At 49.2% G+C, this 26,603-nt stretch overlaps 2 protein-coding genes and 1 long non-coding RNA gene across 3 annotated transcripts; 2 read left to right on the top strand and 1 right to left on the bottom strand.

Moving 5' to 3' along the window:
- The first annotated feature begins 475 nt into the window (after positions 1-475).
- On the top strand, positions 476-2,740 carry LOC123852280 (uncharacterized). The gene is made up of 3 exons (XR_006792856.3): positions 476-635; positions 806-906; positions 2,635-2,740. It is a non-coding gene; the product is annotated as an uncharacterized LOC123852280 (long non-coding RNA).
- Positions 2,741-3,530: 790 nt separating this feature from the next.
- LOC123853986 (transmembrane emp24 domain-containing protein 9-like) lies at positions 3,531-6,797 on the bottom strand. Its single transcript, XM_054511167.2, has 5 exons — positions 6,575-6,797; positions 6,107-6,207; positions 5,664-5,789; positions 3,819-3,965; positions 3,531-3,680 (listed from the first exon to the last, which is right to left on the bottom strand). Exons 1-5 carry the CDS (start codon positions 6,702-6,704, stop codon positions 3,531-3,533), a joined length of 654 nt encoding a protein of 217 aa, XP_054367142.1. The 5' UTR covers positions 6,705-6,797.
- A 13,268-nt stretch (positions 6,798-20,065) lies between these two features.
- On the top strand, positions 20,066-23,361 carry TMED9 (transmembrane p24 trafficking protein 9). The gene is made up of 5 exons (XM_045890995.2): positions 20,066-20,292; positions 20,463-20,563; positions 20,935-21,060; positions 21,423-21,569; positions 22,500-23,361. The coding sequence occupies exons 1-5, from the start codon at positions 20,109-20,111 to the stop codon at positions 22,647-22,649; spliced, it is 708 nt and encodes a 235-aa protein (XP_045746951.1). The 5' UTR covers positions 20,066-20,108; the 3' UTR covers positions 22,650-23,361.
- Positions 23,362-26,603: the final 3,242 nt, after the last annotated feature.

The raw sequence follows: 26,603 nt of genomic DNA, 5'->3' as shown, positions 1-26,603 counted from the left end.
AAAGTAGGCTCCACGCCCAGCTGGTGGTTAACACAGGGCTCAAACTCAGGACCCGGGAGATCAAGACCTGAACTGAAATCAAGAGCTTCACACTTAACCAACCCACTGAACCACCCAGACCCCCTCAAAGATCAGTTTTTAAAAAATGCAAGCAAGCCCAAAGTGTAAATGCAGACACCTGGAGGAAAAGTCAGGGATCCTCGGTTTCAATCCTGTACCTGCTCATAATTCATCCTGCCACCCCACAAACATACTGTGTTACTTCCAGCATCTGTAAAAAGCTAATAAACACATCCGCCGGCCACCACGACAATCAACGGAAAGGAGGTTTCAATTCCGGGGCCCCAATTCTATCAGGAGCAGAAGCGCCTCCCTTACCAGGTAGTTTCGCTGGGGCCGAGGGCATTTCGGGACTTGTAGTCCAGCCAATGGAACTCGTCATCCCGGCAGGCCCTGCGGCTCGTCAAGGTTACGTGCTGCCGCCGCCTGCGGCTGTGGATACAAGTGCCGGGCGGATGCAGAGCGGGTCTAAGAAGGGTGTTTTGCGGCCCGCGGAGGCGCGCTTTACTTCCACATCGGGGAGACCGAAAAGAAGTGCTTTATTGAGGAGATTCCGGACGAGACCATGGTTATAGGTGCGGGTGGAAGGGGAGAGTTTGGAACAAGACCTTGGTCTTGGGGCGGGGGGCGCGGGAGAGTCCGCTCTTCCAGAGCGGGGAGCAGCGGGTCTCGCCGCGTCCTGGCGGGGGCCGACTCGACCCCACCTCGCGCTCGTCTGACCTGGGTTCGCCCCACTTCCCTCCAGGAAACTACCGGACACAGCTGTATGACAAGCAGCGGGAGGAGTACCAGCCGGCCACCCCCGGGCTTGGTATGTTCGTGGAGGTGAAGGACCCAGAGGACAAGGTGAGCCGGCCCCTGAGCCCCGCCGAGCCCTCCGCTCTGCACTTCAGCGCCAGACCAGGCGGGTGCTGGTACTTCCCTCCTACTCGCCGCAGCCGCTCAACTGCTGGCCGTCATTGGGGGTTGGTGAGAAGATCCCGGGTTTTCGCTCTAGGCCAAACTTGGGCTGCTGTAGGCTAGCTGCTCCTCTCAGCTTCCCGACGGCTGCATGACTCCGCCAAGCCCCTTCCCTGCCCCGAGCCGTTTTCCTGGCCTGTGACATGGAAACGCACCTGTCTTGTAGGCGTGCTTCGTGGGTAAATTGTGGTGTTGGCCATCAAAGAATTTCGTTAACTCTAATGCTGTGATGTCTAGACTTGAGGAGTTCACAGAACGGGGTGCTTTCCAAAACGAATGAGCGGCTTTTACTTTCGACGAATAAGGATATTAAAGCAAAAGAAAAAAAAACCTTTAGTTGCCACCTTTGGTTTAAGAAAAGAACCACACCAAAAGAGCGGAAATGGCAGGAGCTCCAATAAAGAGCCCTTCCCAAGAGCAGTCACGTGTCAGCTCCATCTCAGACGCTTCACCCCTTACCCCAGAAGGTTCTCAGACAAGCTTTTGGCAACTGCTGCTGCGCAGCTCTAGACCTTTTAGTGTTGCGAGGTGCCTAAGGCTCTGTTTGCCAACTTTTGAGGCACTGAGAGCCTGAAGCCCTGTTTCTTTCCAGCCCAATCCCCCTGTAACACTTGCTGAAGCCCCTTCTCCCCAGATCATCCGGGCCCAGCAGTATGGCTCTGAAGGCAGGTTCACTTTCACTTCCCATACCCCAGGGGAACACCAGATCTGTCCTGTGGTCTCTTAGAGTTGGGATTATGATATAGTGGCCTTCTTTTGATTTCTCAGATTGCCATATTCTTTTTTGGTTTAGGGCTCCTGTATGTGCTAGTCCTGGCCAGAACGCACTTCCCCCAGCTAACTCCTACTAATCATGAATGCAATTCTAAAAAGCAGCCTTTCCGGACCATCTCGATTAGACCAGAGCTAGTATCATGTCATTCTCAGCAAATACCCTTCTCAGAAGCATGCATCACCTTTACCTGTTGTTCAAGCCCTGCCTCATTTGGTATCAGACCATAGGCTCCATGTGCAAAAATGTGCCTGTCTGGATCACTCTGCTGCTCCTATGGCAGAGAGCAGAGCACCCCCCCACACACACACTCACACCCCTTCAGGTAAGGGTAATGGGCCCTAAGATCACAAACTGTGGTCTGAGGTTACTCTCCAGTGGTTCCCCACCAGCCGTCAGTTCAGTCCACTCATACTTTCCAGAGGCCAGTCATGACCACGCCCACAAATGAACGAATCTCCAAGGCTTGCAGTGTCCCTAAAACATATCCTAGGGGTGGGTGTGTCTCTCTCAGGGGCCAAGTGCTGGGGCTGTCCCCACATCCCTCTCCTCATGGGGAGTCTCCCTTTAATAACATCCTTAGCCTTGATGATTTAGACTTCATTTTGTTGAGGGTGCCAGCCAGTGAATTTCCTTATCACAGAAAATGTCAGATTCACATGGGAGATGACTATTCCAACAGGGCAACCAGCAGAGGTAAAATGTGGGCTAGAGCAGGCAGATGCGGTGGGTGCATAGATGCCTGGTCATCTACACCTGTGTGCACATGTGAAGGTCAAGTTATAGGAGATGCTGACTATAATGGAAACTATTACTTGGAATCCTTTTTTTTTTTTTTAAAGGAGAAAAGAAAGCATCTCCTGAAAAAAAATTAACCTGTAACATCATAAAGAGAGACACAAGTTGGCTGAAAAATAGTGGGAAGACAGAGGTGCTCATCCGACTACCTGGAAGAACCCAGCAGAAGAGCACATGAACCTGACCAGAGCCCACAAAGAAGCACAGGATCACCACAAGCACTCAGGTTACCCATAAGATGGGCCCAAATTGGACCTTTCTGGAAAGGGCTCCACAGGTTGCTAAGGCTTTTGGAGAACAAGCTTTCTTCATCCCATCCATTTCAGGATCAGTCCCCACCAATGCATGCAAAGCCTCACATGTTAATATCTGGTTAGAAACAAAACACCAGAATGAATTGCAGAGCGGGAGGCAATAAATGTTTAGGTCAGAAAGGTTGCAGTTTATAGTCACTCTTTTTTTTTTTGAGACAGAATGAGAGACAGAGAGCATGAGAGGGAGGAGGGTCAGAGGGAGAAGCAGACTCCCTGCCGAGCAGGGAGCCCAATGCGGGACTCGATCCCGGGACTCCAGGATCATGACCTGAGCCGAAGGCAGTCGCTTAACCAGCTGAGCCACCCAGGCGCCCTATAGTCACTCTTAATTCATGCTTAATTCTCTCCATCTTGGGACAGTTCATCCATTCGGTTTAGCCAGGGGTGTGGGGCACCCTCACCTTCCTCTTCAACAGCACAGAGCCACAAAATCCTGCAGCTCCCTGACCAAGCATCTAGTGGGCAACCCATCCTCTCCCAAATGCTGGCTGAGAAACCAGTTGAAAGAGGTCCTCTGTCCCCCCTGCAGGGTTGGGGGATTGGGAGCCAGGAAATAGACCAGGCCAGGTCACTTTCCATCAGTTAACAGAAGGGGAATGAGTTGGGGCTAGGTGTCTGGGGCCCAACTACACCAGCTTCTTGGCTTTAAAGAAACTCTTGAGGTGCTGCATCTGCCAGACACCCGTGGCAACCAGGATGAAGGTCTGCAGAATGGACCACCACAGGACCCGCTGGTTGGTGCTCTCGCTGGTCTGCCGGAAGCGCTCCTCTCGCCACTGCGGGAGGAGAGAAGGGAGAAGCCGCCTGTCTAGAACTGAATTTCACCCCCACACCCTCAGGGGGAAGAGCCAGAAGAGCCACTTCCCAGGAGGTCACACAGCCCCTGCCCCAGCTGTGCCAACCCAGCCCCTCACCCTCTGATACTCCTGCTCCTTCTGGATCAACTCCACCTGCTCCACAAGCTGCTGTACACGCAGATGCATCTGGGTCAGCTTGTCCTTGGCTGCAAATTCCGCATAATCGTTGGTGTGTTCACCCAACTGCATGTCCAAGTGAATGGCCTGGAACAGGGGAACCCAGGATGGGGGTCAGGGGAGCTTAGCTCTGTGAACCTGCCAGAAATCTAGCTTCTACATCTCTGTCTGGACCTGATGCTGGCAGCTCCATTCCTCACACACCGACTTGGTGACTGGCCCTGCTCAGGGGGTCAAAACACCAGATCGGGACCCTGCTTGTGTGGAGTTCTACATTCAAAACACAAAGGATGGGACTACACGTGCAGAGAAATAGAGATGTGACTCTGAGCCAGGCAGTTTACTAGAAGTTCTGTATGGGGAGGTGACAGGGGAGAGCCCTGAAGCACTCGGGCAGAATAGCTCTGACTCTCACGCTATGAAGCTTGGTCTTTATCCTAGGGTTGGCTGGGAGCCAAGGGAGAGTTTGTGTTTTTTTGTTGTTGGTTTTTTTTTTTTTTTTGCTGTCAAATTTTCTTTTATTTTTTTACGTTAATCACCATACATTACATCATTCGTTCTTTTTTTTTAAGATTTTTTTTTATTTATTTGACAGAGACACAGCGAGAGAGGGAACACAAGCAAGGGGAGAGGGAGAGGGAGAAGCAGGCTTCCCGCAGAGCAGGGAGCCCGATGCGGGGCTCGATCCCAGGACCCCGGGATCATGACCTGAGCCGAAGGCAGACGCTTAACGACTGAGCCACCCAGGTGCCCCTACATCATTAGTTTTTGATTTAGTGTTCCATGATTCATTGTTTGCGTGTAACACCCAGTGCTCCATGCAGAACGTGCCCTCTTTAATACCCATCACCATGTGGCTCAGATGGTTAAGCGTCTGCCTTCGGCTCAGGTCATGATCCCAGGGTCCTGGGATTGAGCCCCACATCGGGCTCCTGGCTCAGCGAGGAACCTACTTCTCCCTCTCCCTCTGCCTCTCTCCCTGCTCATGCTTTCTCTCTATCTCTGTGTCTCAAATGAATAAATAAAATCTTAAAAAAAAAAAAAAAATACCCATCACCAGGCTAACACATCCCTCCACCCCTCTCCCCTCTAGAACCCTCAGTTTGTTTCTCAGGGTCCATAATCTCTCATGGTTTGTCTCCCCCTCCGATTTCCCCCCCTTCATTTTTCCCATCCTGCTATCTTTTTTTTTTAACATACAATGTATTTGTTTCAGGGGTACAGGTCTGTGATTCAACAGTCTTACACAATTCACAGCACTCACCATAGCACATACCCTCCCCAACGTCTGTCACCCAGCCACCCTATCCCTCCCACCCCCCTCCACTCCAGCAACCCTCAGTTTGTTTCCTGAGATTAAGAATTCCTCATGTCAGTGAGGTCATATGATACATCTTTCTCTGATTGACTTATTTCGCTCAGCATAATACCCTCCAGTTCCATCCACATCGTTGCAAATGGCATATGGAGGCTCCTCAAAAAGTTGAGAATAGAGCTACCGTTCGACCCAGCAATTGCACTACTGGGTATTTACCCCAAGATACAAATGTAGGGATCCGAAGGGGTACGTGCACCCCGATGTTTATAGCAGCAATGTCCAAGGGAGAGTTTTAAGTCAGAGTGACTCCCTCCCAAGGTCCCCTTTCATCCTCAAGAGTGGTTCTTGGGATGCGTCAGGTAAAGTCCCTGCCCTACTCAATAGGCACCACCCACCACACCCCTCTCACTCTAGAGGCCAAGGAATTGAGACCCTGGGGACGGGGGCCTCCCGCCTGCCACACTCACCAGCTTGCCATCATAGAAGAGGGCGAACCGGATGGACTCAAGGTGGAGGCAGATCTGGTGCTCTCCGGGAGACTGGGAGGTGAAGGTGAAGCTGCCCTGAGGGCCGTACTGTCGGGCCAGAAGGTTCTAAAGGAAGCAGCATCCAGTGAGCACAGAGAAGTTAGCCTTGTACCTGCTCCCAGGAGAATTCTGGGGGTATCCCAGGTGAAGACCCCCGCAGGCCAGAGGGGTGGGTGTGAGGGAAATGGCATCGGTTTGGCTGGAAAGTCTCAGATGCCAGCACTGCTAATACAGAATACAGATGGCAAAGACCATGGCCCTCCTTGAGCTAGCCTGCCTGTGAGGAGACAGATCCTTCTGTGAGAAATGAAGGACCGACCAGAGAGGGCTACGCATTGACGCTGGGCGTTGGGGGGCCTGCAAGGAGTAAAGGCCTGCCTCACCTTGTTCTCGGGGTCTTTCACAAACACGAACAAATTGATCCACTGCGGGGAGGGCTGGTACTTTTCCATAGCGGGGTCGTAGAGCTCCGTCTTGTAGTTACCTAACGGAGAGCCAACAGGTGCATTCCGTCCATCCCCGTGACCAAGTCATGGTGGTCGGGGGTGGGGGTCGAGGGACAGAAAGATCTCGAGTCTGAGGATCCTGACCAAGGCCCTCCGCTTCTCCTCCCTTCTCCAGCACCACTTCTTTGCCGTCCTTCGAGTCTGGATAAGACTCGGCGCCCCGCACAAGCAAGAGAGAGGATGCCTTGGCCAGACTTCTGTCCACCCATTCCCTCCCGCCCCAGCCCACCCCCAGCAGGGGAGGGAAGGTGAGGACCTGAGCTGGTGCCACGGCGCCCCATTCCCCTCCCCTCTCAGGACTCTGGGTGCAGGGAGGGCAAGGCCGGGAGTGGCGGGCGCGCGCACCTATGACCACGGTACCATCGGGGATCTCCTGTATGAAGCACTTCTCCTCCAGCTCGCGGACCTCGAAGTAGAACGCGCCCCCATGGCCCATGAGCGCCAGCAGCTGCCCCAGCAGCAACAGCAGGGCCATACCGGTTGCTTGCGCTCTGCCCCATCCCCGCCCGGGGTCAGGCCCGGGCCCAGCCCCTCGAGCCCCGCAGGCCCCCGCCACCTTCGCAGGCGAGTCCACGGGTCTCCGCGCGGAGCGTACGGAGACTGCGAGCGCGCTCGCGGACTACAACTCCCGGGAGTCCCCGCGCGGCCCCGCCCCCGGCGCGTTCCTGCTGCTCCGCGCTGCGGAGGGGCCACGCAAGCCCCGACCCAACCAGCGCCAGGCTCTGGAGCGATTTCCACCGCCCCGCATCTCTTACTCCGCGCAGAAACTCGAGGACGCATGGGTGCTGTTAGCCCTTCTTGCTGATTGGGGTAACAGCCTCAAAGAGGAGAGGGGGCTTGCCCTCTGCAACTTGCAGGGCAGCCACCCCAGATGTGTGCGGAAGGGATGGGGCTAATGGGAAGTATATTACCTGGACTTCAACCTCGAAGAGCTTAGAATCGATTGGGGGAAGGAGGTGACATGGTGAGACGGAATGAGAAGCCCTGAAGCAGTAATTCAGGAAGGGGAGGGGGAAATGTCGCGGTTTTCATGGTAGAGATAGATTTGACTCAAGCCTTGAAGGATGGTTAAAATCTCCCCGAGCAGCGGGGAACAAGAGCAGTTTAGGCAGGGGAACCCAGGATTGCCTAGCAGCCAGTTGGCCGCTTAAGGGACTGGGGGAAGAAAAGTTATAGGAACGTGGAGGGAGGAGGTAATTGGACTGAATCTGAGGGCGCAGGAGGTGCTGAGCACACTTCAACAGGGGAGCCCTTCCTCCAGTGTACTTTTCTCTGCATTGGGACCAAAAAGGTTGTGGGTGAGCCTGGAGGGAAGAGAAGATGGCAAGCAAGCCACTGGAAAAGGATAGGGGTACACAACTGAAAGGAGTGGGAGGGTGAAGCCAACATGACAAAATGGGGACCCAGAAAAAGCAAGTCTCGAGAATTCCAAAGTTCACAATGCCCAGGGTAGAACACTGTAGACCCAAACATGTCAGTAGAAATATGTAGCCCAACCCAGGTAATGGGATGAAGTCTTCCACCTCCTAGTGCCCAGTGATAAGAGATGCTCCTTAGTTTATTCAGTAATATGTGGTGATGACGACGATGATGATGATCTTTATACATATATATATAATCTCAATACAGTGTCTTAAGATTGACAATATGGGGGCATCTGGATGGCTCAGATGGTTAAGCATCTGCCTTTGGCTCAGGTCATGGTCTCAGGGTCCTGGGATGGAGCCCTACATGGGCTCCCTGCACAGCAGGGAGTCTGATTCTCCCTATCCCTCTGCCCGCCCCTCCCCCTGCTTGTGTGTTCTCTCTCTCTGTCAAATAAATAAATAAGAATATTAAAAAAAAAAAGATTGACAATATGTTTTAGATACCAGGAATGGTCCCCTCATTTTAGTGGTGTAGCTCGTTGGCAGTGTTTTTTATTTCTTCACTGGGAATGATCATTAAACAAAAATGACAGATTCGGATGTTAACAAAAGTCATACATTAGAAAGGTCAAATAAGACAAAAGCTGAAAAGCATCTGTTGGAGATTTGGGAGCTAGTTGTTCACCAGGGGTGCAGCCCAAGCTGGGAGCAGAGGCAGAAAAGCCAGGATTCAGTCCTGGGAAGCGAGGTGCTGTCCGTGGTCCTGAAGCGTGGTTCCTCTCTAGACCAGTACCACCGCCTGTAGTAAAGCATTGGCTGTTTTATTTTTAATAAAATTTGCAATCCCTCACAAGCCAATGCTCCTATAAAATACAATAAAAAATGAAACTAATCATGTGCTTGGATATCACATCAATATTAAATTTCTGTAAAAATTCCTAAATGCTTAGTCAATTTCCGTACTTACCTCATTGCAGACCTGTAACAAACATGGACCAGTACCAGCCCCCACACCACACTGTGAATACCACTCTTGCATGGCAGTGGTCCATTGGCCAGACTACTCACAGGAATCTCCCAAAGTGTACAAAGTGGAAAATGCTTGCAGCTACATGTATGTAGGAGATAGTGCACCAGTGAGATTTCAAGGCCCAGAAACCAGACATTAGGAAGGGGGAACATGACTGTCCAAGTAGCAAAAGTGTTTTGTTAAAAACAGAACAACCTGGGCGCCTGGGTGGCTCAGTCGTTGGGTGTCTGCCTTTGGCTCAGGTCATGATCCCAGGGTCCTGGGATCGAGTCCCGCATCGGGCTCCCTGCTCAGCGGGAGGCCTGCTTCTCCCTCTCCCACTCCCCCTGCTTGTGTTCCTGCTCTCACTGTGTCTCTCTCTGTCAAATAAATAAATAAAACCTTTAAAAAAAAAAAAAAACAGAACAACCTGGGGGTGCCCAGGTGGCTCAGTCAGTAAAGCATCTGACTTTGGCTGGGGTCCTGGTCTCAGGGTCCTGGGATAGGGTCTCATGGGGGTGGGTGGGTGGGGCGGCTCTCTCTCTCTCTCTCTCCAAGAAAGAAAGAAAAAGAAAGAAAGAAAGAAAAGAAAGGAAGAAAGAAAGAAAAAGAAAGAAAAAAAGAAAGAAAGAAAGAAAGAAAGAAGGAAGGAAGGAAGGAAGGAAGGAAGGAAGGAAGGAAGGAAGGAAGGAAGAAGGAAGGAAGGAAAGAACCTGTTTCTGACTGATGACAAGGCTAGGAACATGAGAGCAATGAACCCACCCTTCTGGAATCCACTTGGTAAAAACCTCATTCTGCAATGGCTGCCAATATCACTGAACCTGGGTGCCATTTGTGAGATTCAAAGAAGACACTGGGGTGCTACATCTACTTGCCTCATCTGTGGTTCCTCCAAGACATCAGACTTCCACAGGTTTGTTTTTTTTAAAAGGAGATATTTATTTGAAGAAATATTACAGCATATAAAACTGCATAAAGGGGCACCTGGGTGGCTCAGTCGTTAAGCATCTGCCTTTGGCTTGGCTCATGATCCCAGGGTCCTGGGATTGAGCCCCGCATCGGGCTCCCTGGTCGGTGGGAAGCCTGCTTCTCCCTCTCCCACTCCCCCTGCTTGTGTTCCCTCTCTCACTGTCTCTCTGTCAAATAAATAAATAATCTTTAAAAAAAAAGTGTTTCTTAGAACATGTCTAGTCTTCTCTTGGAGATTACGATACTGAAGAATTAAGAATCATTTAAAAAAAAAACTGCCTAAAGACTTAATTTCCATTCATACAGTAGTAGATTTGATATAATTCATATAAAAAACTTTTTTTAAAAATCCAGAATCAGGGATGCCTGGATGGCTCAGTCAGCTAAGTGTCTGCCTCAGGCTCAGGTCATGATCCTAGGGTCCTGGGATCAGTCTTCTTGCTCAGCCGGGAGCCTGCTTCTCCCTCTACCTGCCACTCCCCCCTGCTTGTGCTCTCTCTCTCTCTGACAAATAAATAAATAAAATCTTTAAAAAAAAATCCAGAGTCACAAAACCCAGGGAAATCCAGGCTTCTACCACCTGCAGTGCCCTTTCTGGGGAATGCCCTGAGCCTCCATCCCTACCTCCTCCACTTGCCTCATTCCTATTTATCCTTTCAAGACTCAAGTCCAGCAGCATTGTCATATTTGTTTCCTCCTCCTGGGGGCTTTGTCAATGCCTCTATTGCTATGTTAACCACATTGAATTGCAATAGTCCATTCACAAGCAAGGCACTCCCGGGCTGATAGCTGGAAGAGACATTTATCTCTGTGCTCCCCACAGCCTAGCAAAGAGCTAGCAACAGCATCAGTAGGCAGTTGATGTCTGCTTGGAGAAAGGGAAGAGAGAGGAAAGAAAGAGAGAAGGGAGAGAGTATGGAGGGAAAAGAAGGGAGACGCATGAAAATGAAAGAGAAGATGGAAGAAGAAGGAAACAGTGAAGGACAGAAGAGGGAAGGAGGAAGGCAGAGGGAAGCAAGCAAGGAAGAAGGAGGGGGGAGAGAAAGAGGGAAGAAGGGTAATGATGACTCGTAATTATAGGAAAAGCCAAAATCTCCATACTCTATGTCTGGTTTTCTTGTGATGTCTCCTCCTGATTATTTCCATAGGCATCCTGACCTGGGCATGCTTAGGGTGGGGATGCATCAGGGATAGAATGTTCTGTACATAAAATCAGAGTTGGGCACCTGGGTGGTTCAGATGGTTAAGCGTCTGCCTTCAGCTCAGGTCATGATCCCAGAGTCCTGGGATCGAGTCCCGCATCAGGCTCCCTGCTCCTTGAGATCCTGCTTTTCCCTCTGCCTCTCTCTCTCTCTCTCTCTCTCTCTGTCTGTCATGAATAAATAAATAACATCTTTTAAAAAAATTAAAATAAAATAAAAATAAAATCAGAGCTGCCCTGTGCAATTCTTCTGCTCTGGTGTTGGGTGGATTCTTTTGGTTTGCTGCTGATTTTCACACCATCCCCAGAGCAGGACCATGCCACTGTCCCTTCCTCTGAACCACTGCCTTCTACACTCATTTTCCCCCTGGCCTGTGGAAAAACAACTTCCATTCCTTGTGACCATCTCTACAAAGAGAATTCCTAAGAAAGTTCTTTTCCTTGTGCTCTCTATCCCAGAACACCTAGACATGGGGGTGGTGGTGCTGAATTCAGGGATATCACAAACAATGTTTTGCTGAACCTGCTTCACCACCCTCCTTAGGCTTACAGTGGTCCCTCTAACAGGATCCTTACACTCCTGGTGAGTTTTGTCAGGAGTCTCACTGGGTCACCAGTCCATCCCTCCTGGGGCAGTCTGTCCCACAGGTCTGTGCCTGACTGAACCCTAACTGAGGGCTTGTGTCCTCCTGCCCTCCAACACTCTGGGGGTTCCCATAGGTAGGGCAAATCAGGAGAGTGGCCAGGCTGTGCCTCAGTCCCTGAGAGTCAGGAAACCATTGACCCCAAGACTCAGAGGACTTCTAGGGGAAATGTGGCCAAACGCTACATACCTGCCCACCTAAGTCTCAGCTCTACTACAGCCAAAATGCCATGATGTTTTTCCCACAGTAAAATGTTTGCAGTCCCCTCAAAGTTCTCTGTCTTCTAAACATCTCTTCTGGACAGTTGAAGAAATGCACAGACTTGACTGAGGCACCAGAACACTTCTCTGGGTTCCGCTCCCTCCAAGGGCATATCCTTTCTCCTCATGCCTGAGGTCGCACAGATGAACCTGGACATGGGATGTAGATTTCTCAGACCACCTTCTGTTGCCAATCCTTTCTGTCAAGTTCCCTAACCAGTAACTGCTCCTGCCCTGGAAGGAAGCCTTTCCATCTTTCCTGCATGTGGGAGGCCTCATTCTTCAGGTTCAAAGTTCAAAGGTCATTCATTGTCCCTGATGAGAAAAAACCCAAGAGAAAAGGGAGGGAAGGGACGTGACGGGGAGACCAAAGTGGAGCAAAGAGGAGGAAGATGGCAAATGCAGACAGTGACACAGATGTGCTCTACTTACTTCCCTTTCCCTCCCTCGGTCCCCACCTGCCCCCTGCCCCCCCATCCCATAGCACCTCCCATGTGTCTGCTTTCCCTGTATTCAAATGTACGCTTTATTCTGGTATGGTGAAGCCAACAGAATAGGAGATGGTTGCCATTGAAAAATAGTTTCTTACCCACAGTTCCCAAGACGAGTGGCTATACCACACCATGCAAGGGCCACAGGGGACTGCGCCAGGGTCAGTCAGGAGGTAGAGCGAGTGACGGGAAAGCAGGGGTAAAAGCCTTTATTGTAGCTTCATGGGAAGGAATTGGTGTGGGGAGCAGGGAGCAAGGTGAGCAGGTTTAGGATTGACTAGTTGGAATAATTTCAGCAGGCTCTGGCTTGTAGGGGCTGTCCCAGATGGTCTGGTACCTGGCCTTGAGTAGATTAGGGCACCGGGATGTTGGCTTGGCACATGAAAGTTCACTAAAAATGGCGCCTGGGGGTATGGACTTTGGATTGGTTGGGTGGTCTGTGAAAGTTCCACCCTCTCCACCACCTTGCAGACCACACAGAGGCACCTTCTGAATTTACCAGATGATAAAACACCGACAAGAGGCAAACTCAGCCAAACTAGAGAGTTCACTCTCCAGAAAGTGGCGGGGGGGTGGGGTGGGGGGGAGGTATATAAATGTGTGATCTCATTTATATTAAAAATCTATAGAAACAGTAATAATATCTGGAGGGAATTCACCAAAATGTTAATTATGGTAATCTCAATGTGATGGGACTAAGAGTGCCTTAAAATTTCATATTATTGCTGATTTCTGTTTTCTAAGTTTTCTATAATAAATGTGTTACTTTGTCATTTTAAATAAAATGAATGAGTTTTTTTAAAAGAAAGAAAGGTGCACTTTCAGGAGAGTCCTTTGCTATATCTAGGAACTGGCTAACCCTGAGAGGTACAGTACCTCTTAGTCAAGCCCCAGATGCCAGAGCACCAAGAATACAGAAAATAGAAAATGTAGTTATATACCAACCCCCCCAACTGGAGTTTACACCACTGGGTCTCCAAAGGGCCATGGCATCATTCTCTTCCCACCTCTACTAGGGCTTTACAAACTAAGTGAGGGGAACAGGGCAGGAGGTGGGTCACTGCCCTACCTTCTCTTGGATTGGGGTGGAGCAGGTTGGGGTCCAGGTAGGGTAGCCCAAGTTAAGAGCAAAATAGGAGGGGTGCCTGGGTGGCTCAGTCAGTTAAGCGGCTGCCTTAGGCTCAGGTCATGATCTCAGGGTCCTGGGATTGAGCCCCACATCGGGCTCCCTGCTCAGTGGGGAATCTACTTCTTTTTCTCCCTCTGCCGCTCCCCCTGCTAGTGTGTGCTCTCTCTCTCTCTCTCTCTCTCTCTCTGAAATAAGAGTCTCATGTTCTACCGACTGAGCTAGCCGGGCAGTTTCTCTCTCTCTGAAATAAATAAAACCTTTAAAAAAAAAAAAAGAACAAAATAGGATATTGGGTTTCCACTGCTCCAGCTGCCAGAATATTGCTGTCCCCAGTTTGGCAAAGCCCCAGCTATGATTCAGGCTTTGAAGAGCAAATTCAAACAACTCAAGGTGGTTCCTTGTCTCTATCCTTCCTCATCCCTATCCTGAACCAGGATCCAGGATTCTGGACTGGTTCTGCCGTTGGTTGATTATATGACCTTGGACACATCCATTCCCTTCTCTGGTCCGCAGGTCTTCCTGCCCCTAGGGTTGCTCCAGGTGAGCACTCAGTACTCTTGCTGCTGGTTCATGCTACAGAGCTCTCTGCCTCTCGGAGGTCTGTGTCAATCACCCTAGCCTCAGGACCCAGCTATGTGAATGCTTGTCAGTTCAATGGGGCCAACCACCACTGGAGGAGGAAGGGAACCCCAGAACTGCTCCCTGGGTCTGGAGAGAGGTGGTGCTGGTATTTACCTCCTGAGAGTGTGGTGTCCTTCTGGAGGAGCTTCTGCCTTAAGGACAGGTGGATGGAATCAAAGTAAAGTAAGTTCAATTACCATCAACACTGGCTGATGTTCTTTCCAATTTCCCTGTGGCCCCAAACACGTATCAGGAATAAATTTCATACCTGTGCCCCAAATCTCTCTCTCTCTCTCACACACACACACACACAGGATATATATATATATATATTATATATATATAATATATATATATACATACTCTCACACATTCAAATTCTCCTCCTACTGCCTCTTCTACATTCCCTCCATTACTTAATCCCTCATGACCTCTCTTTTCTGAATACTGCTCAGACTCCCACCTCTGAGTGTTCTCAGAGCTGTGGCTGTGGATTTAGGAAAACTGTTTGGGACATGAAGCCCACCTACTGCTTTGACTGTGTCCAATGCCCAGTGGGGGAGATTTCCAACAAGATGGGTAAAGGTCCTTTCTTCTACTTAGGGTTTAGGTCTTCTTTTTCTAGTTCTTCAAATTGTAAAGTGAAGTTGTTGATTTGAGATATTTCTTGCTTATGAGTGTACGCATTTATAGCTATAAATGTCTTTTTTAGCACTGCTTTCTGTGTGTCCCATATGTTTCGGTAAGTTTGTGTTTTTGTTATCATTCATCTCTAAGGATTTTTCTCAGAAATCCCCTGTGATTTCTTCTTGATTAATTGGTTGCTTACGAGGGTGTTAATTAGGGGCGCCTGGGTGGCTCAGTTGGTTAAGCATCTGCCTTCAGCTCAGATCATAATCCCGGGGTCCTGGGATCAAGCCCTGCCCCTTGGGCTCCCTGCTCAGTGGGGAGCTTCCTTCTCCCTCTGCCCCTCCCCCCAGCTCATTCGCTCTCTCCCAAATAAATAAATAGAATCTTAAGAAAAAAAGAGGAGGGACGCCTGGGTGGCTCCTTTGGTTAAGCATCTGCCTTCGGCTCAGGTCATGATCCTGGGATCTAGCCCCACATCGGGCTCCTGGCTCAGTGGGGAGCCTGCTTCTCCCTCTCCCTCTGTCTCTCTCCCTGCTCATGCTCTCTCTCTCTGTGTATCTCTGTGTTTCAAATGAATAAATAAAATCTTTTAAAAAAAAGAGGATGTTGCTTAAAGAGAAAAAAAATAGAAATATGTAATTACAATATTGCTAAACTGTAAGCACCAAATGGCCAGAGAATGTGTCTATTTTTGGATCACCAACATATTTCTTTTTTTTTTTTTTAAGATTTTATTTATTTATTTGACAGAGAAAGACACAGCGAAAGAGGGAACACAAGCAGGGGGAGTGGGAGAGGGAGAAGCAGGCTTCCCACAGAGCAGGGAGCCCGATGCGGGGCTTGATCCCAGGGCCCTGGGATCATGACCTGAGCTGAAGGCAGACGCTTAACAACTGAGCCAGTCAGGCGCCCCACCAACATATTTCTAACACTGAGCATAGGACTTGGCACAAAATATGTGCTCAACTCATAGTATTTAATAAATGAATAGATCTAATCACCATTTTTTTAAAGATTTTATTTATTTATTCATGAGAGACAGAGAGAGAGACAGAGGCAGAGGGAGAAGCAGGCTCCCCGCGGAGCAGGGAGCCCGATGCGGGACTCGATCCCAGGACCCTGGGATCATGACCTGAGCCGAAGGCAGACGCTTAACCGACTGAGCCACCCAGGCGTCCCTAATCACCATTTTTTTAAAGTCTATTATTTTAAGTCTTATGTAATTTCCACAAATTTTACATTTTCCAGTTTTCCTTCTGTAATTTATTTCTAACCTCATCCCATGTCATCAGAGAAGTTAAATTGTATGATATCTATCTTTTACAATCTATTGACTTAGGGGCACCTGGGTGGCTCAATCAGGTAAGCATCTGCCCTTGGCTCAGGTTACGAATCCAGGCTCCTGGGATTGAGACCCACATCCGGCTCCCCACTCAGTGGAGAATCTTTTTCTTCCTCTGCCTCTGCCCTGCTCATGCTCTCTCTCTCTCTCTCAAATAAATAAATAGAATCTTTAAAAAAAATAAAATCTATTGACTTAATTTGTTTCAGTATATTCCTAATATTTCATCTACCTTGGAAAGTGTCCCATATGCACTTCAGAAGAATGTGTACTCTGTTGTTGTTGGGTAGAATGTTTCGGAAGTCTATTAGATCTAGTTGGCTTACCCACTTACTCAAGGTTTCCATTTCATTACTTACCTTTTGGCTGGTTGTTCTTTCCATTATTGAGAGTAGGGAAGTCTCCAACTCTTATCATAGAACTATCTATTTCTCCCTTCAATTCTGTCAATTTTTACTTCATATATTTTGATGGTCTGTTATTAGGTATGTAAATGTTTATAATTGTTATGTCTTTTTGCTGTATGGAACCTTTTATTGATATATAATGTACTTTGTCTCTTGTAACCTTTTCTGATTTCAAGTCTACTTTGTCTGATACTGATATAGTCTCCCTGCTCTCTTCTGGTTACAGTTTGTGTGGAAAAGCCTTTTCCATTCACTCTCAAGCCTACATGTGTCTCTGGATCTGAACAAGTCTCCTGTAGGTAGCATATAGTTGGGTCGTGGTTTTTATCCGTTTTGCCAATCTTTGTCTTTTGATTGGAGAGTTTAACCATTTAAAGTAATTACTGAGGGGCACCTAGGTGGCTCAGTTGGTGGAGCGACTGACTCTTGATTTCAGCTCATGTCATGATTTCAGGGTCCTGAGATGGAGACCCACTTCAGGGGCCTGCTTAAGATTCTCTCTCCTTCTCATTTCTGCCCTTTCCCCCACTCTTATGTGTGCTCTCTCTAAAAAATATTAATTAGGGGCGCCTGGGTGGCTCAGTTGGTTAAGCGACTGCCTTCGGCTCAGGTCATGATCCTGGAGTCCCAGGATCAAGTCCCGCATCGGGCTCCCTGCTCAGCAGGGAGCCTGCTTCTGCCTCTGACCCTCCCCCCTCTCATGTGCTCTCTCTCATTCTCTCTGTCTCAAATAAATAAATAAAATCTTTAAAAAAAATTAATTAAGTAAGTAATTACTGATAAGGAGGGACTTATCCTCTGTCATTTTGCTATTTGTTTTCTATTTGCCTTATACCTTTTTTTTTTGTCCCTCAACTCCTGCATTTACTATCTTCCTTTGCATTTAGTTAATTTTTTAGTTGTGAAACATGTAAATTCCTTTCCGAGTTCCTTTTGTGTATATTTTACAGCTATTTTCTTTGTGGTTACCATGTGAATGACATTTAACATCCTGAAGTTAAAACATTCTAACTTGAATTTATACCAGTTTACCTTCAATAACAGAAAAAATATCTCCTTTAACAGCTCTGTTCTCACCCATTTCTGTGGTTGATATCATACAAATTATGTCTGTACACATTGTATGTTATGGCTACTTTTTTGCTATAATTGTTGATATAAGCAATAAGCTGATTAACTCTCCAGATAATTAACTGAGTGAAAAAAGCCAATCTCAATAGGTTACATACCTTATGAGTCTATTTACATAACATTCTGGAAATGACAAAATTATAGAAATGGAGAACACAGATTACTTGTCTGAGGTTAAGGAGAGGGTGAAGGAATAGGGAAGTGGGTGTGGCTTGAATACACAACATGAGGGATCCCTGTGATGATGGAAATGTTCCCTGTCTTGACTGTATCAATGTCAATATCCTGGTTGTGATATTGTATTATATGTGGGCAAGATGTTACCATGGGGGAAACTGGGTAATGGGTACACTGGATCTCTCTGCATTGTTTCTTACAACTGTATGTTCATCTATAATAATCTCAACATAAAAAGTTTAATTTTAAAAGTAACAGAAATTTTTATTATAAAATGTTATCATTTATTAATTCTGTAATCATTTGTTAATTCCGAATCCTGGTGACATCAGCACTAATAGCATGTAGTTATAATAGCACTAAGAAAAACACAACCAGGGGCGCCTGGGTGGCTCAGTCGTTAAGCATCTGCCTTCGGCTCAGGTCATGATCCCAGGGTCCTGGAATCGAGTCCCACATCGGGCTCCCTCCTCAGCGGGAAGCCTGCTCTCCCTCTCCCACTCTCGCTGCTTGTGTTCCTGCTCTCGCTATCTCTGTCTCTGTCAAATAAATAAATAAAATCTTAAAAAAAAAAAGAAAAGAAAAACACAAGCAGTAATTCACAGAAGAAAACAAATGACCAGCAAAAAAATGCTCAGTATCCAAGGAAATAAAAATTAAGATAGTGAAATACAACTTTTCATTCAATTATTTTGCAAGATTACAAAGGTTGAGAACTAAAAAAAAAAAAGAAGAAGAAGATAGCAGGAGGGGAAGAATGAAGGGGGGAAACAGGAGGGGGGAGACAAACCATGAGAGACTATGGACTCTGAGAAACAAACTGAGGGTTCTAGAGGGGAGGGGGTGGGGGATGGGTTAGCCTGGTAATGGGTATTAAGGAGGGCACGTTCTGCATGGAGCACTGGGTGTTATGCACAAACAATGAATCATGGAACACTACATCAAAAACTAATGATGTAATGTGTGGTGATTAACATAACAATAATTTTTTTAAAAACTAATGATGTAATGCATGGTGATTAACATAACATAAAAAAAAAAAACAACGGTTGAGAACTTTGACCAGGGTGTGCAGAAGTAAGCACAAGAGGGGCGCCTGGGTGGCTCAGTTGGTTAAGCGACTGCCTTCGGCTCATGATCCTGGAGTCCTGGGATCGAGTTCCGCATCGGGCTCCCTGCTCGGCAGGGAGTCTGCTTCTCCCTCTGACCCTCCCCCTCTCATACTCTCTCTCTCTCTGTCATTCTCGCTCTCAAATAAATAAATAAAATCTTAAAAAAAAAAAAAAAAAGAAGTAAGCACAAGAACCCACTGCTGGTGAGACTGTAAACTGGTATGAAGTTTGAAAGGGCAATTTTACCAAAAAACTATGTCCTACAGTACTGCTTTTTTAGAAAACGAACACAAATTTATGTGCAATATATGTAAGAGCAAATGATTAGGGGAAAGAAATCTTAACCATTTTCATCACAGGAATGGTTAAAAAAAAATAAGGTATGAACCAAGATTATGTTATATTGTTACTGTTAAGAAAAATGAGGTAAAGACTTCCAATGAAGGGGAAATGTCAACATCTTCAATAAACTTCCCTCCCCAAGACCAAACGAAACAACAAAGAGAACCCGAATTAGAAAGAAAATCTCCAACTTCTATGAAACCTTGAAGTGGCACAATCAGAAACTGCTAACTCCAAAGAGCTGCCAAAATACACCGGAATTTGGATAAAATCCAGGAAGGACACGAAGGGCACACCCAGACCTCTACTGATCTCACATTGAACGCAGAGCCCTCCAAAACGGGGCAGCTCTGCCCCCAAGACCCCCACCAATACTCCTTTACCTGCGGGCCACTGGGGCACCGAACCACGTTCTGGAAAGGAGCCACTACGGCCGAGCTCTGCAGCAAAGCCCATGTGGACGACGTCTGGTGCTGATGTGGGGGCGGGGACGGGGGGAGGGGGATACCTGGGACCATACAGACCAGATCAGACCAGATCTAGGAGTCGATGAATTTGGAGGTGAAAGAGAAGTGGTAAAAGGAGTCTCCTAGGCTTTTTTTTTTTTGTATTTGAATTTTTTTCGAAAATCAGTTGGTGCACTGTTGGTGTCACTTTTTCAAAGTTCAGTTTTTTAAAAATAGAAGCAAGCCCAAAGTGTCGGACGCAGAGACAAGTCAGGGATCCTCAGTTTCAATCCTGTAGCTGCTCATAATTCATTCTGCGACAACAAACTGCGTTACTTGCAGCATCTGTAAAAAGGTTGATAAACACTAGTAGTCGCCGGACCGCCACCACGATCAACGGAAGGAAGGTTTCAATTCTGAGGGCGCAATTCGGTTGCAGGCAGAAGCTGCTCTCCAACCAACTACTGCCTCGCCGTGGCCGCGGGACATCTCGGGACTTGTAGTCCAGACGGTCGAACTCGCTGTCCCGGCAGGCCCCGCGGCGGCGGCGGGAGGGCTACGTGGCGCCGCCGGCTGCGGTTGCGCCGGCAGGTGGGGCAAGATGGCTGCGAAGCAGGGCGTGAGGGTCGTAGGGCCCCGGCCCGGAGCGGGACTGCGCAGGGTGGTTCGGGCCCTCGTGCTGCTGCTGTGTTTTGCGGCCCGCGGAGGCGCGCTTTACTTCCACATCGGGGAGACCGAAAAGAAGTGCTTTATTGAAGAGATTCCGGACGAGACCATGGTTATAGGTGCGGGTGGAAGGGGAGAGTTTGGAACAAGACCTTGGTCTTGGGGCGGGGGGCGCGGGAGAGTCCGCTCTTCCAGAGCGGGGAGCAGCGGGTCTCGCCGCGTCCTGGCGGGGGCCGACTCGACCCCACCTCGCGCTCGTCTGACCTGGGTTCGCCCCACTTCCCTCCAGGAAACTACCGGACACAGCTGTATGACAAGCAGCGGGAGGAGTACCAGCCGGCCACCCCCGGGCTTGGTATGTTCGTGGAGGTGAAGGACCCAGAGGACAAGGTGAGCCGGCCCCTGAGCCCCGCCGAGCCCTCCGCTCTGCACTTCAGCGCCAGACCAGGCGGGTGCTGGTACTTCCCTCCCCACCTTTGGTTTAAGAAAAGAACCACACCAAAAGAGCGGAAATGGCAGGAGCTCCAATAAAGAGCCCTTCCCAAGAGCAGTCACGTGTCAGCTCCATCTCAGACGCTTCACCCCTTACCCCAGAAGGTTCTCAGACAAGCTTTTGGCAACTGCTGCTGCGCAGCTCTAGACCTTTTAGTGTTGCGAGGTGCCTAAGGCTCTGTTTGCCAACTTTTGAGGCACTGAGAGCCTGAAGCTCTGTTTCTTTCCAGCCCCATGCCCCCTGTAACACTGAAGGCTTTTCTCTCCAGGTCATCCTGGCCCGGCAGTATGGCTCTGAAGGCAGGTTCACTTTCACCTCCCATACCCCTGGCGAACACCAGATCTGTCTTCACTCCAATTCCACCAAGTTCTCCCTTTTTGCTGGAGGCATGCTGGTGAGTGGAACCACGTGGGATTTGTAGCTTTCAAGCTCTAGAGCCTGGTCAGGACTGGAGACTTGGTGGTGCTTTGGGTGTGAGATGAGTATGTCCGATTTTGTGTTTCCTAATGAATCTGGGTTTCCAGTGAACATCCAGGCACAGTTGCTGAGCTCCTTGTGTATGCCTTGGTCCAAGGCTCAGCCAAGCTGATTCTTGCCTGTTTTCCCAGAGACCCGTAGGGCCAAACACTGAGGAGGTCTCAGTCAGCATTGGCTAAATGCACAAATGAAGGAAAGTGGGGGACCAGCTGTCAGCCCCTGGCAGGAAGTTGGAGCAGGGCTGCCTGATTTCTTCTTATCTTCCTTGTCTGTCCCCAGAGAGTACACCTGGACATCCAGGTGGGGGAACACGCCAACGACTATGCAGAAATTGCTGCCAAAGACAAGCTGAGTGAGTTGCAGCTCCGAGTGAGACAGCTGGTGGAGCAGGTGGAGCAGATCCAGAAAGAGCAGAACTACCAACGGGTATGTCGGGCAGGAGCTTCTGAGTGGGCTTCATCCCAGATGCCTTCCCCTGGCTCAGCCAGAAGTTGCATGCTGGTCGGATTCATTTTGAAACCCAAGGGACTTATCTGTCTATGCCGCTCTGCAAGTCTAAAAGGCGGGGTGGGTACCACTCACTCCTGTTTGTAACCAAGGAGACAGGCTCTTAAGAGGCTGTCATTGCTCTAAATCACAGTGACACGTGCGCAGTGACAAGAGCGGGAATTGATGCTAATACCGTGGGTGTTATTTCCGTGGCTCCAAGTGCTTCTAAGACCAGCTATTCCAAACTCACTTGTGTCGGGGAGGCAGGATGGGACCATGAATGAATCTGTGGCCATAGGGACTATTACGTGTCTAAGCCTCAGGGACCTCGAGTTAATTGTCAGCTGAGGGCAGCGTTGCAGATATGCTAGCCCTGGGTTTTAAGAGAAGCAATATGAATTTTTCCGGGTTTTAAATATTGGCAAAACACGTGTATGTGCCAGATGCCACCACAGGGCCACCAGTTCGCAGCTTGTGCCCACAATCCTCAAGGAGCAGCTGGGGAGAGCTGGGCAGAGAGATCAGAGCAAGACCACTCCTAAGTGCTAGAGGACAGCTCTGTCTGACGGAGTGATACTGCAACTACTTTACCTCTCCCCCAGGTTCCAGGATAGGACCAGTGGAGTGCTGTCCCTGACAGAGGAGCAGACAGACTTAAATGAGTGGGTTCCCTGAGGTCCTCTGGCTGGGGAGGATGAAAGCAGTCCCCAGGTGGGGGGTCTCTCTGACTTTTTGCAGGTACTTGACGGGAACCTGAGCAGAGCTGATTGGCCTGGGGCACCCTCTGGGAAGGGAATCCAGCAGTTAAAGTGGCGCCTGGTGGGGCCCAGTAAACTTCAGCCCTTCTTCCTTTCTCTCCTCCCACAGTGGCGAGAGGAGCGCTTCCGGCAGACCAGCGAGAGCACCAACCAGCGGGTGCTGTGGTGGTCCATTCTGCAGACCCTCATCCTCGTAGCCATCGGCGTCTGGCAGATGCGACACCTCAAAAGCTTCTTTGAAGCAAAGAAGCTGGTGTAGCCATCCCAGGCCTCACAGGCCATCCTTCCTCCTGGGCTGGGGGAGAAAGGGCCTCCTGGAACTGATTTCTCTCTGGCAGGAGGACTGGTTCCGAGCCGTGGATATCTGGAGGGGAGAGGGGCTACAGGCACCCCAGGCACAAGTTTAGGGCAGCGGCTTGGCTGGCTGATACCGAGCAGATGGTGGGGCGATGCCTCCCCCCTCCCCCGGGATCTGAGCCCTTTGCAGTAATCACCCAGGGGCCAGTGAAGCCACTGGGAGCCCCATTGGCACCTCAGAATCACAGTGTTACTGATCAGGGACGTGAGGCTATTGTCTGGGGTGGCTGGGGGGAGGGGAGCGGGTGGGCAAGCCAGTCTTTTTTCTGTCTTCCTTTGCTAACGTGGGATTTTGAGCGGGTTGGGTGTGGCTGTGATTCCCTGCCACCCTGGGAACCTCACTATACCCTCCTTGGGCCCAGACTGCTGATCCAGGATGTGTGTGTCAAGGGAGGGGAGGGGTGGAGGGGGTTGCAGTGTGGGGAAAATAGCCCTGAGGTTGACCTCAGCTTCTCACATTGGTTGTCCTTTGGGGGGCTTGAGGAACTGAGGTCAAGCCAAGCAGAGGCCTTGGTGCTGGTTGGGGATGGGGCCTGCAGAATCTTAGTTACTGATTTCATTTTCAATAAGTCTAGGTTTGTTACATTGGTTTCCCAATTAAAAAAAAAAAGTGACTTCTCGTCCAGTGTAGTTACTATAGTGGCCGTAACACGGAGGTAGTCCGGGAATATCAGTTCTGCCACTGTGTACCTCACGTTCCAAGATGAAAATCCACCTGTGAACTTTGGTCCTCCTAGCCTCTCTCTGTCAACGTCTAGTGCGTTGGGGTCCCTGGGTAAGGGTCTACGAAATCACCAGGACACAGGGGATGCAGAGCAAAGGCAGCACTTGCAACTGCATACTGCCGTTTATTTCTCACGTAGCTATATACTCGCAGAGATCAGATAAACATAACAATGTATACTTAAAGTATCAAGCCAACATCCGTGAAGTGAAATATACACGAAATTCAATAAGAACAAAATACATCCTGTTTATACTTGCAGAACAAAGAATTCTCTTAGCCATCCTTCCTTTGGAGACAACATGTTCTTTGTCTTTAGAAAGAACACTTCTGATTAGAAAGACACACTTTAAGCGAGGCAAGAGCCCCTTCCTGCTGATCCAGGCATTTAGGACTTGCAACATGAGATAAGGGGAAGAGAACATTTTCTCCTCCTGGCCTAGGCCTGCCTGGCCGTCCTTAACCTCAGTGCAGTCCTCAAATGACCCTGGCCTGCAAGGGGCTTACAAGCCTATACCATCTCATCTCTCCACCTTCCCGCAGCAGGGGATAGTGGGTTTGCCCAAGACCATAAAACAAGTGACTTGTGGGCTTGGTGCTCAAATTTACACCATTTTCCTCTGTGTCCACTCCCTTGAGATACAAGTGCCTTCCCTGCGTTTCCAGAGCAGGTGGACGGCATTGTCACGGTGCTGCCAGGAGGTGCCTCATTCGGAAAGGTAGTCGGCATTGAACAGAAGAGCGCAGCAGGTTTGGGAAGGACAGAAGTCCCTGGGCTGGTGGGGATGAGGATGTTGATGCTCTTAACCAATAGCATGGGATTTCAGCAAGGACCTTGAAGGAGAGGAAGGCTTCTGAGGTAAGAAGGCAGAGCCTGGGAGTTGGGAGCGTTGGCAAATGGAGGTTGATGGGCATGGTTTCCACTGGAGTTCAGGATTTTATTTTATTTCTTTTTTAAAGATTTTATTTATTTATTTGACAGAGAGAGATAGCAAGAGCAGGAACACAAGCAGGGGGAGTGAGAGAGGGAGAAGCAGGCTTCCCGCTGAGCAGGGAGCCCGATGCAGGGCTCGATCCCAGGACCCTGGGATCATGACCTGAGCCAAAGGCAGATGCGTAACGACAGGCGCCCCAGGATTTTATTTGAAAGAGAGCACAAGCAGGGGGAGTGGCAGGCAGAGGGAGAACCAAGCTCCCCAGACTCAGGACTTGATCCCAGGACCCTGGGATCATTCCTGAGCCAAAAGCCGACTGAGCCACCCAGGCAGCCCCCGTGGAGATAAATTTGAGGAAGGTTAACCCAACAGTGTGAGAGAAAGAGATTGGTGGGGGGGACGAGTTTGCAGACTACTTGAACTGCCAGGAGGATGTGATCTGACCTCATATTGCCACCTAGACCTCCTCCACATTAAAAACAAGACACTTTTTTTTTTTTTAATAGAACAGCTTTGGAATTACAGAAAATTTGTATAAAATAGTTCGCCCCTATTAATGTCATACATCAGTATGGCACATTTGTTAAGAAACAGTATCGATACATTATTTTTCACTGAAGTCCATACCATATGTAGATTTCCTTAGCCATTGCCTAAGCCTTTTTTTGTTTGTTTGTTTGTTTTTGTTTCAGGATCCCATCCAGGATACCACATTACATTTAGCCCCTTCTTGGCTGTGACAGTTTCTCAGAATTACCTTGCTTATTATTACCTTGACAGTCTAGGAGTACAGTTCAGGTTTTTTGTAGAATGTTCCTCAATTGGGATTTGTGTGCTGTTTCATGATTAGACTGGAGTTCTGAGTTTTTGAAAGAAAGACTAAAAATGTGCCATTCTCATTCCATCATATCTATGGTGCTGATTATCAACATGAATGTGGGTGTCACCATTTGAAATTAAATTTTATGTGAAATCTGATTTCTTGAGACAAATCAGATCTGACGCTAGTGGGGCTTCATTCTGATGTGACAATTAGCTGGACCGAATTGCAGCTGTCCCCTTGAGGTGGGCTTGTGCTTTCAGATCACAGTCCCACCTCCCTGCTTCTGTCACTGGCCTTACTGGACTGGTCTCTGCAGGGGGTCAGCCTCAGCCTCCCCTGTGTCATCAGCGAACCTAGGCTGCATTTGCCAAGGCTCTGTTCTAGGGTGCAGTGCAATGCAGAGTTTAGCAGCGAGGTCCCTGGTGGGTATATGCTGGGTTTAAAGGAGAAAGGGGGCTGCTGGGGTGACTAAATTCCTCACCGACAGTAAAGTCCTTTTGGAAGCAGCAACTGTGCAACCAAGGTATCTTGGTTTACACCCTGAATTGCCTCTCTGCCCCAGTTTTTCAAGTGGGCACAAGTACACTACTCGTAAGGACTGAATGAAAGAACCGGAGTAAAGAATTTAGAACCATGCCTGGCACCTAGTAAGCACTCAGTAGATGTTAGCTATTTATTAGGGAACTTCACATTTACCTAAGAGCAGGGGAGATATCAAGCCCCAGGAGCTCTGTTGCTGTCTTTTTCCAGGTGGGAGGCTGGCCCAGCCGGGTAAATTCCCACTGTGCCAGGGCAGATAAGTATAAGAACTTCGTTTTATACTCCGCCTTCAGTGCTCACCTCAACTCCAACAAAGTGCCCCCCTCCTGCATAATAACTGTCACTGACATCGGGTTGACTGTGCCCAGCACCCTACCAAGTATGTTGGCCTGTCCTTCAACCCAAGCAACCACGTCGATCAGTGACTATTTATCCACGCAAGTGAGGAAACAGGTGCAAGGGGATGGTGCCTTGCCCCCTAGGGCCTGGGGTCTCTGCTGGACCCGAGGCTGAGCCCCGAGCCTGGCCTTGCCCCCCTCCTGGCTTGTTGCGGAGGAAGAATGCACCACCACCTGGGGCGGGGAAGAGGAGGAAAGTGCGGATCGTCATCCCAGAGCGCCGGTTTGGAAGCCTGGAGTCTAAGTCCAGCACCGGCCCAGTGACTTAAGCCCCCTCCGGGCTCTCGGTTTCTCGGGAGAACAAGCGGGTCCCCGGCAGGGCAGTTGAGCGGTCCCACGGTGGGAGCGCTCGGGCGTTCCTCGCACGCGGAACCTTTAACGCGGTGGCTTGGAGGAGCGGACGGCGCGGCTGGAACGGCGGACCCGGCGGACCGGG

Source organism: Mirounga angustirostris, unplaced genomic scaffold (genome assembly GCF_029215605.1).
Source record: "Mirounga angustirostris isolate CCGP_5_RB_7025 unplaced genomic scaffold, mMirAng1.0.hap1 SCAF_7, whole genome shotgun sequence".
Classification (NCBI taxonomy): Eukaryota; Metazoa; Chordata; class Mammalia; order Carnivora; family Phocidae; genus Mirounga; species Mirounga angustirostris.
The sequence above is the reverse complement of the archived record's forward strand: the minus strand, read 5'-3'. Positions and strand labels throughout refer to the sequence as shown.

Coding starts and splice junctions, on each gene's coding strand:
- LOC123853986 (XM_054511167.2), bottom strand. CDS start 6,704: ATGGCCCTGCTGTTGCTGCTGGGGCAGCTGCTGGCGCTCATGGGCCAT. Junction 5,790..6,106: donor TGAAAGACCCCGAGAACAAG/GTGAGGCAGGCC, acceptor TGCTTCCTTTAG/AACCTTCTGGCCCGACAGTA. Junction 3,681..3,818: donor AGGAGCAGGAGTATCAGAGG/GTGAGGGGCTGG, acceptor CTCCTCCCGCAG/TGGCGAGAGGAGCGCTTCCG.
- TMED9 (XM_045890995.2), top strand. CDS start 20,109: ATGGCTGCGAAGCAGGGCGTGAGGGTCGTAGGGCCCCGGCCCGGAGCG. Junction 21,061..21,422: donor TTTTTGCTGGAGGCATGCTG/GTGAGTGGAACC, acceptor GTCTGTCCCCAG/AGAGTACACCTGGACATCCA. Junction 21,570..22,499: donor AAGAGCAGAACTACCAACGG/GTATGTCGGGCA, acceptor CTCCTCCCACAG/TGGCGAGAGGAGCGCTTCCG.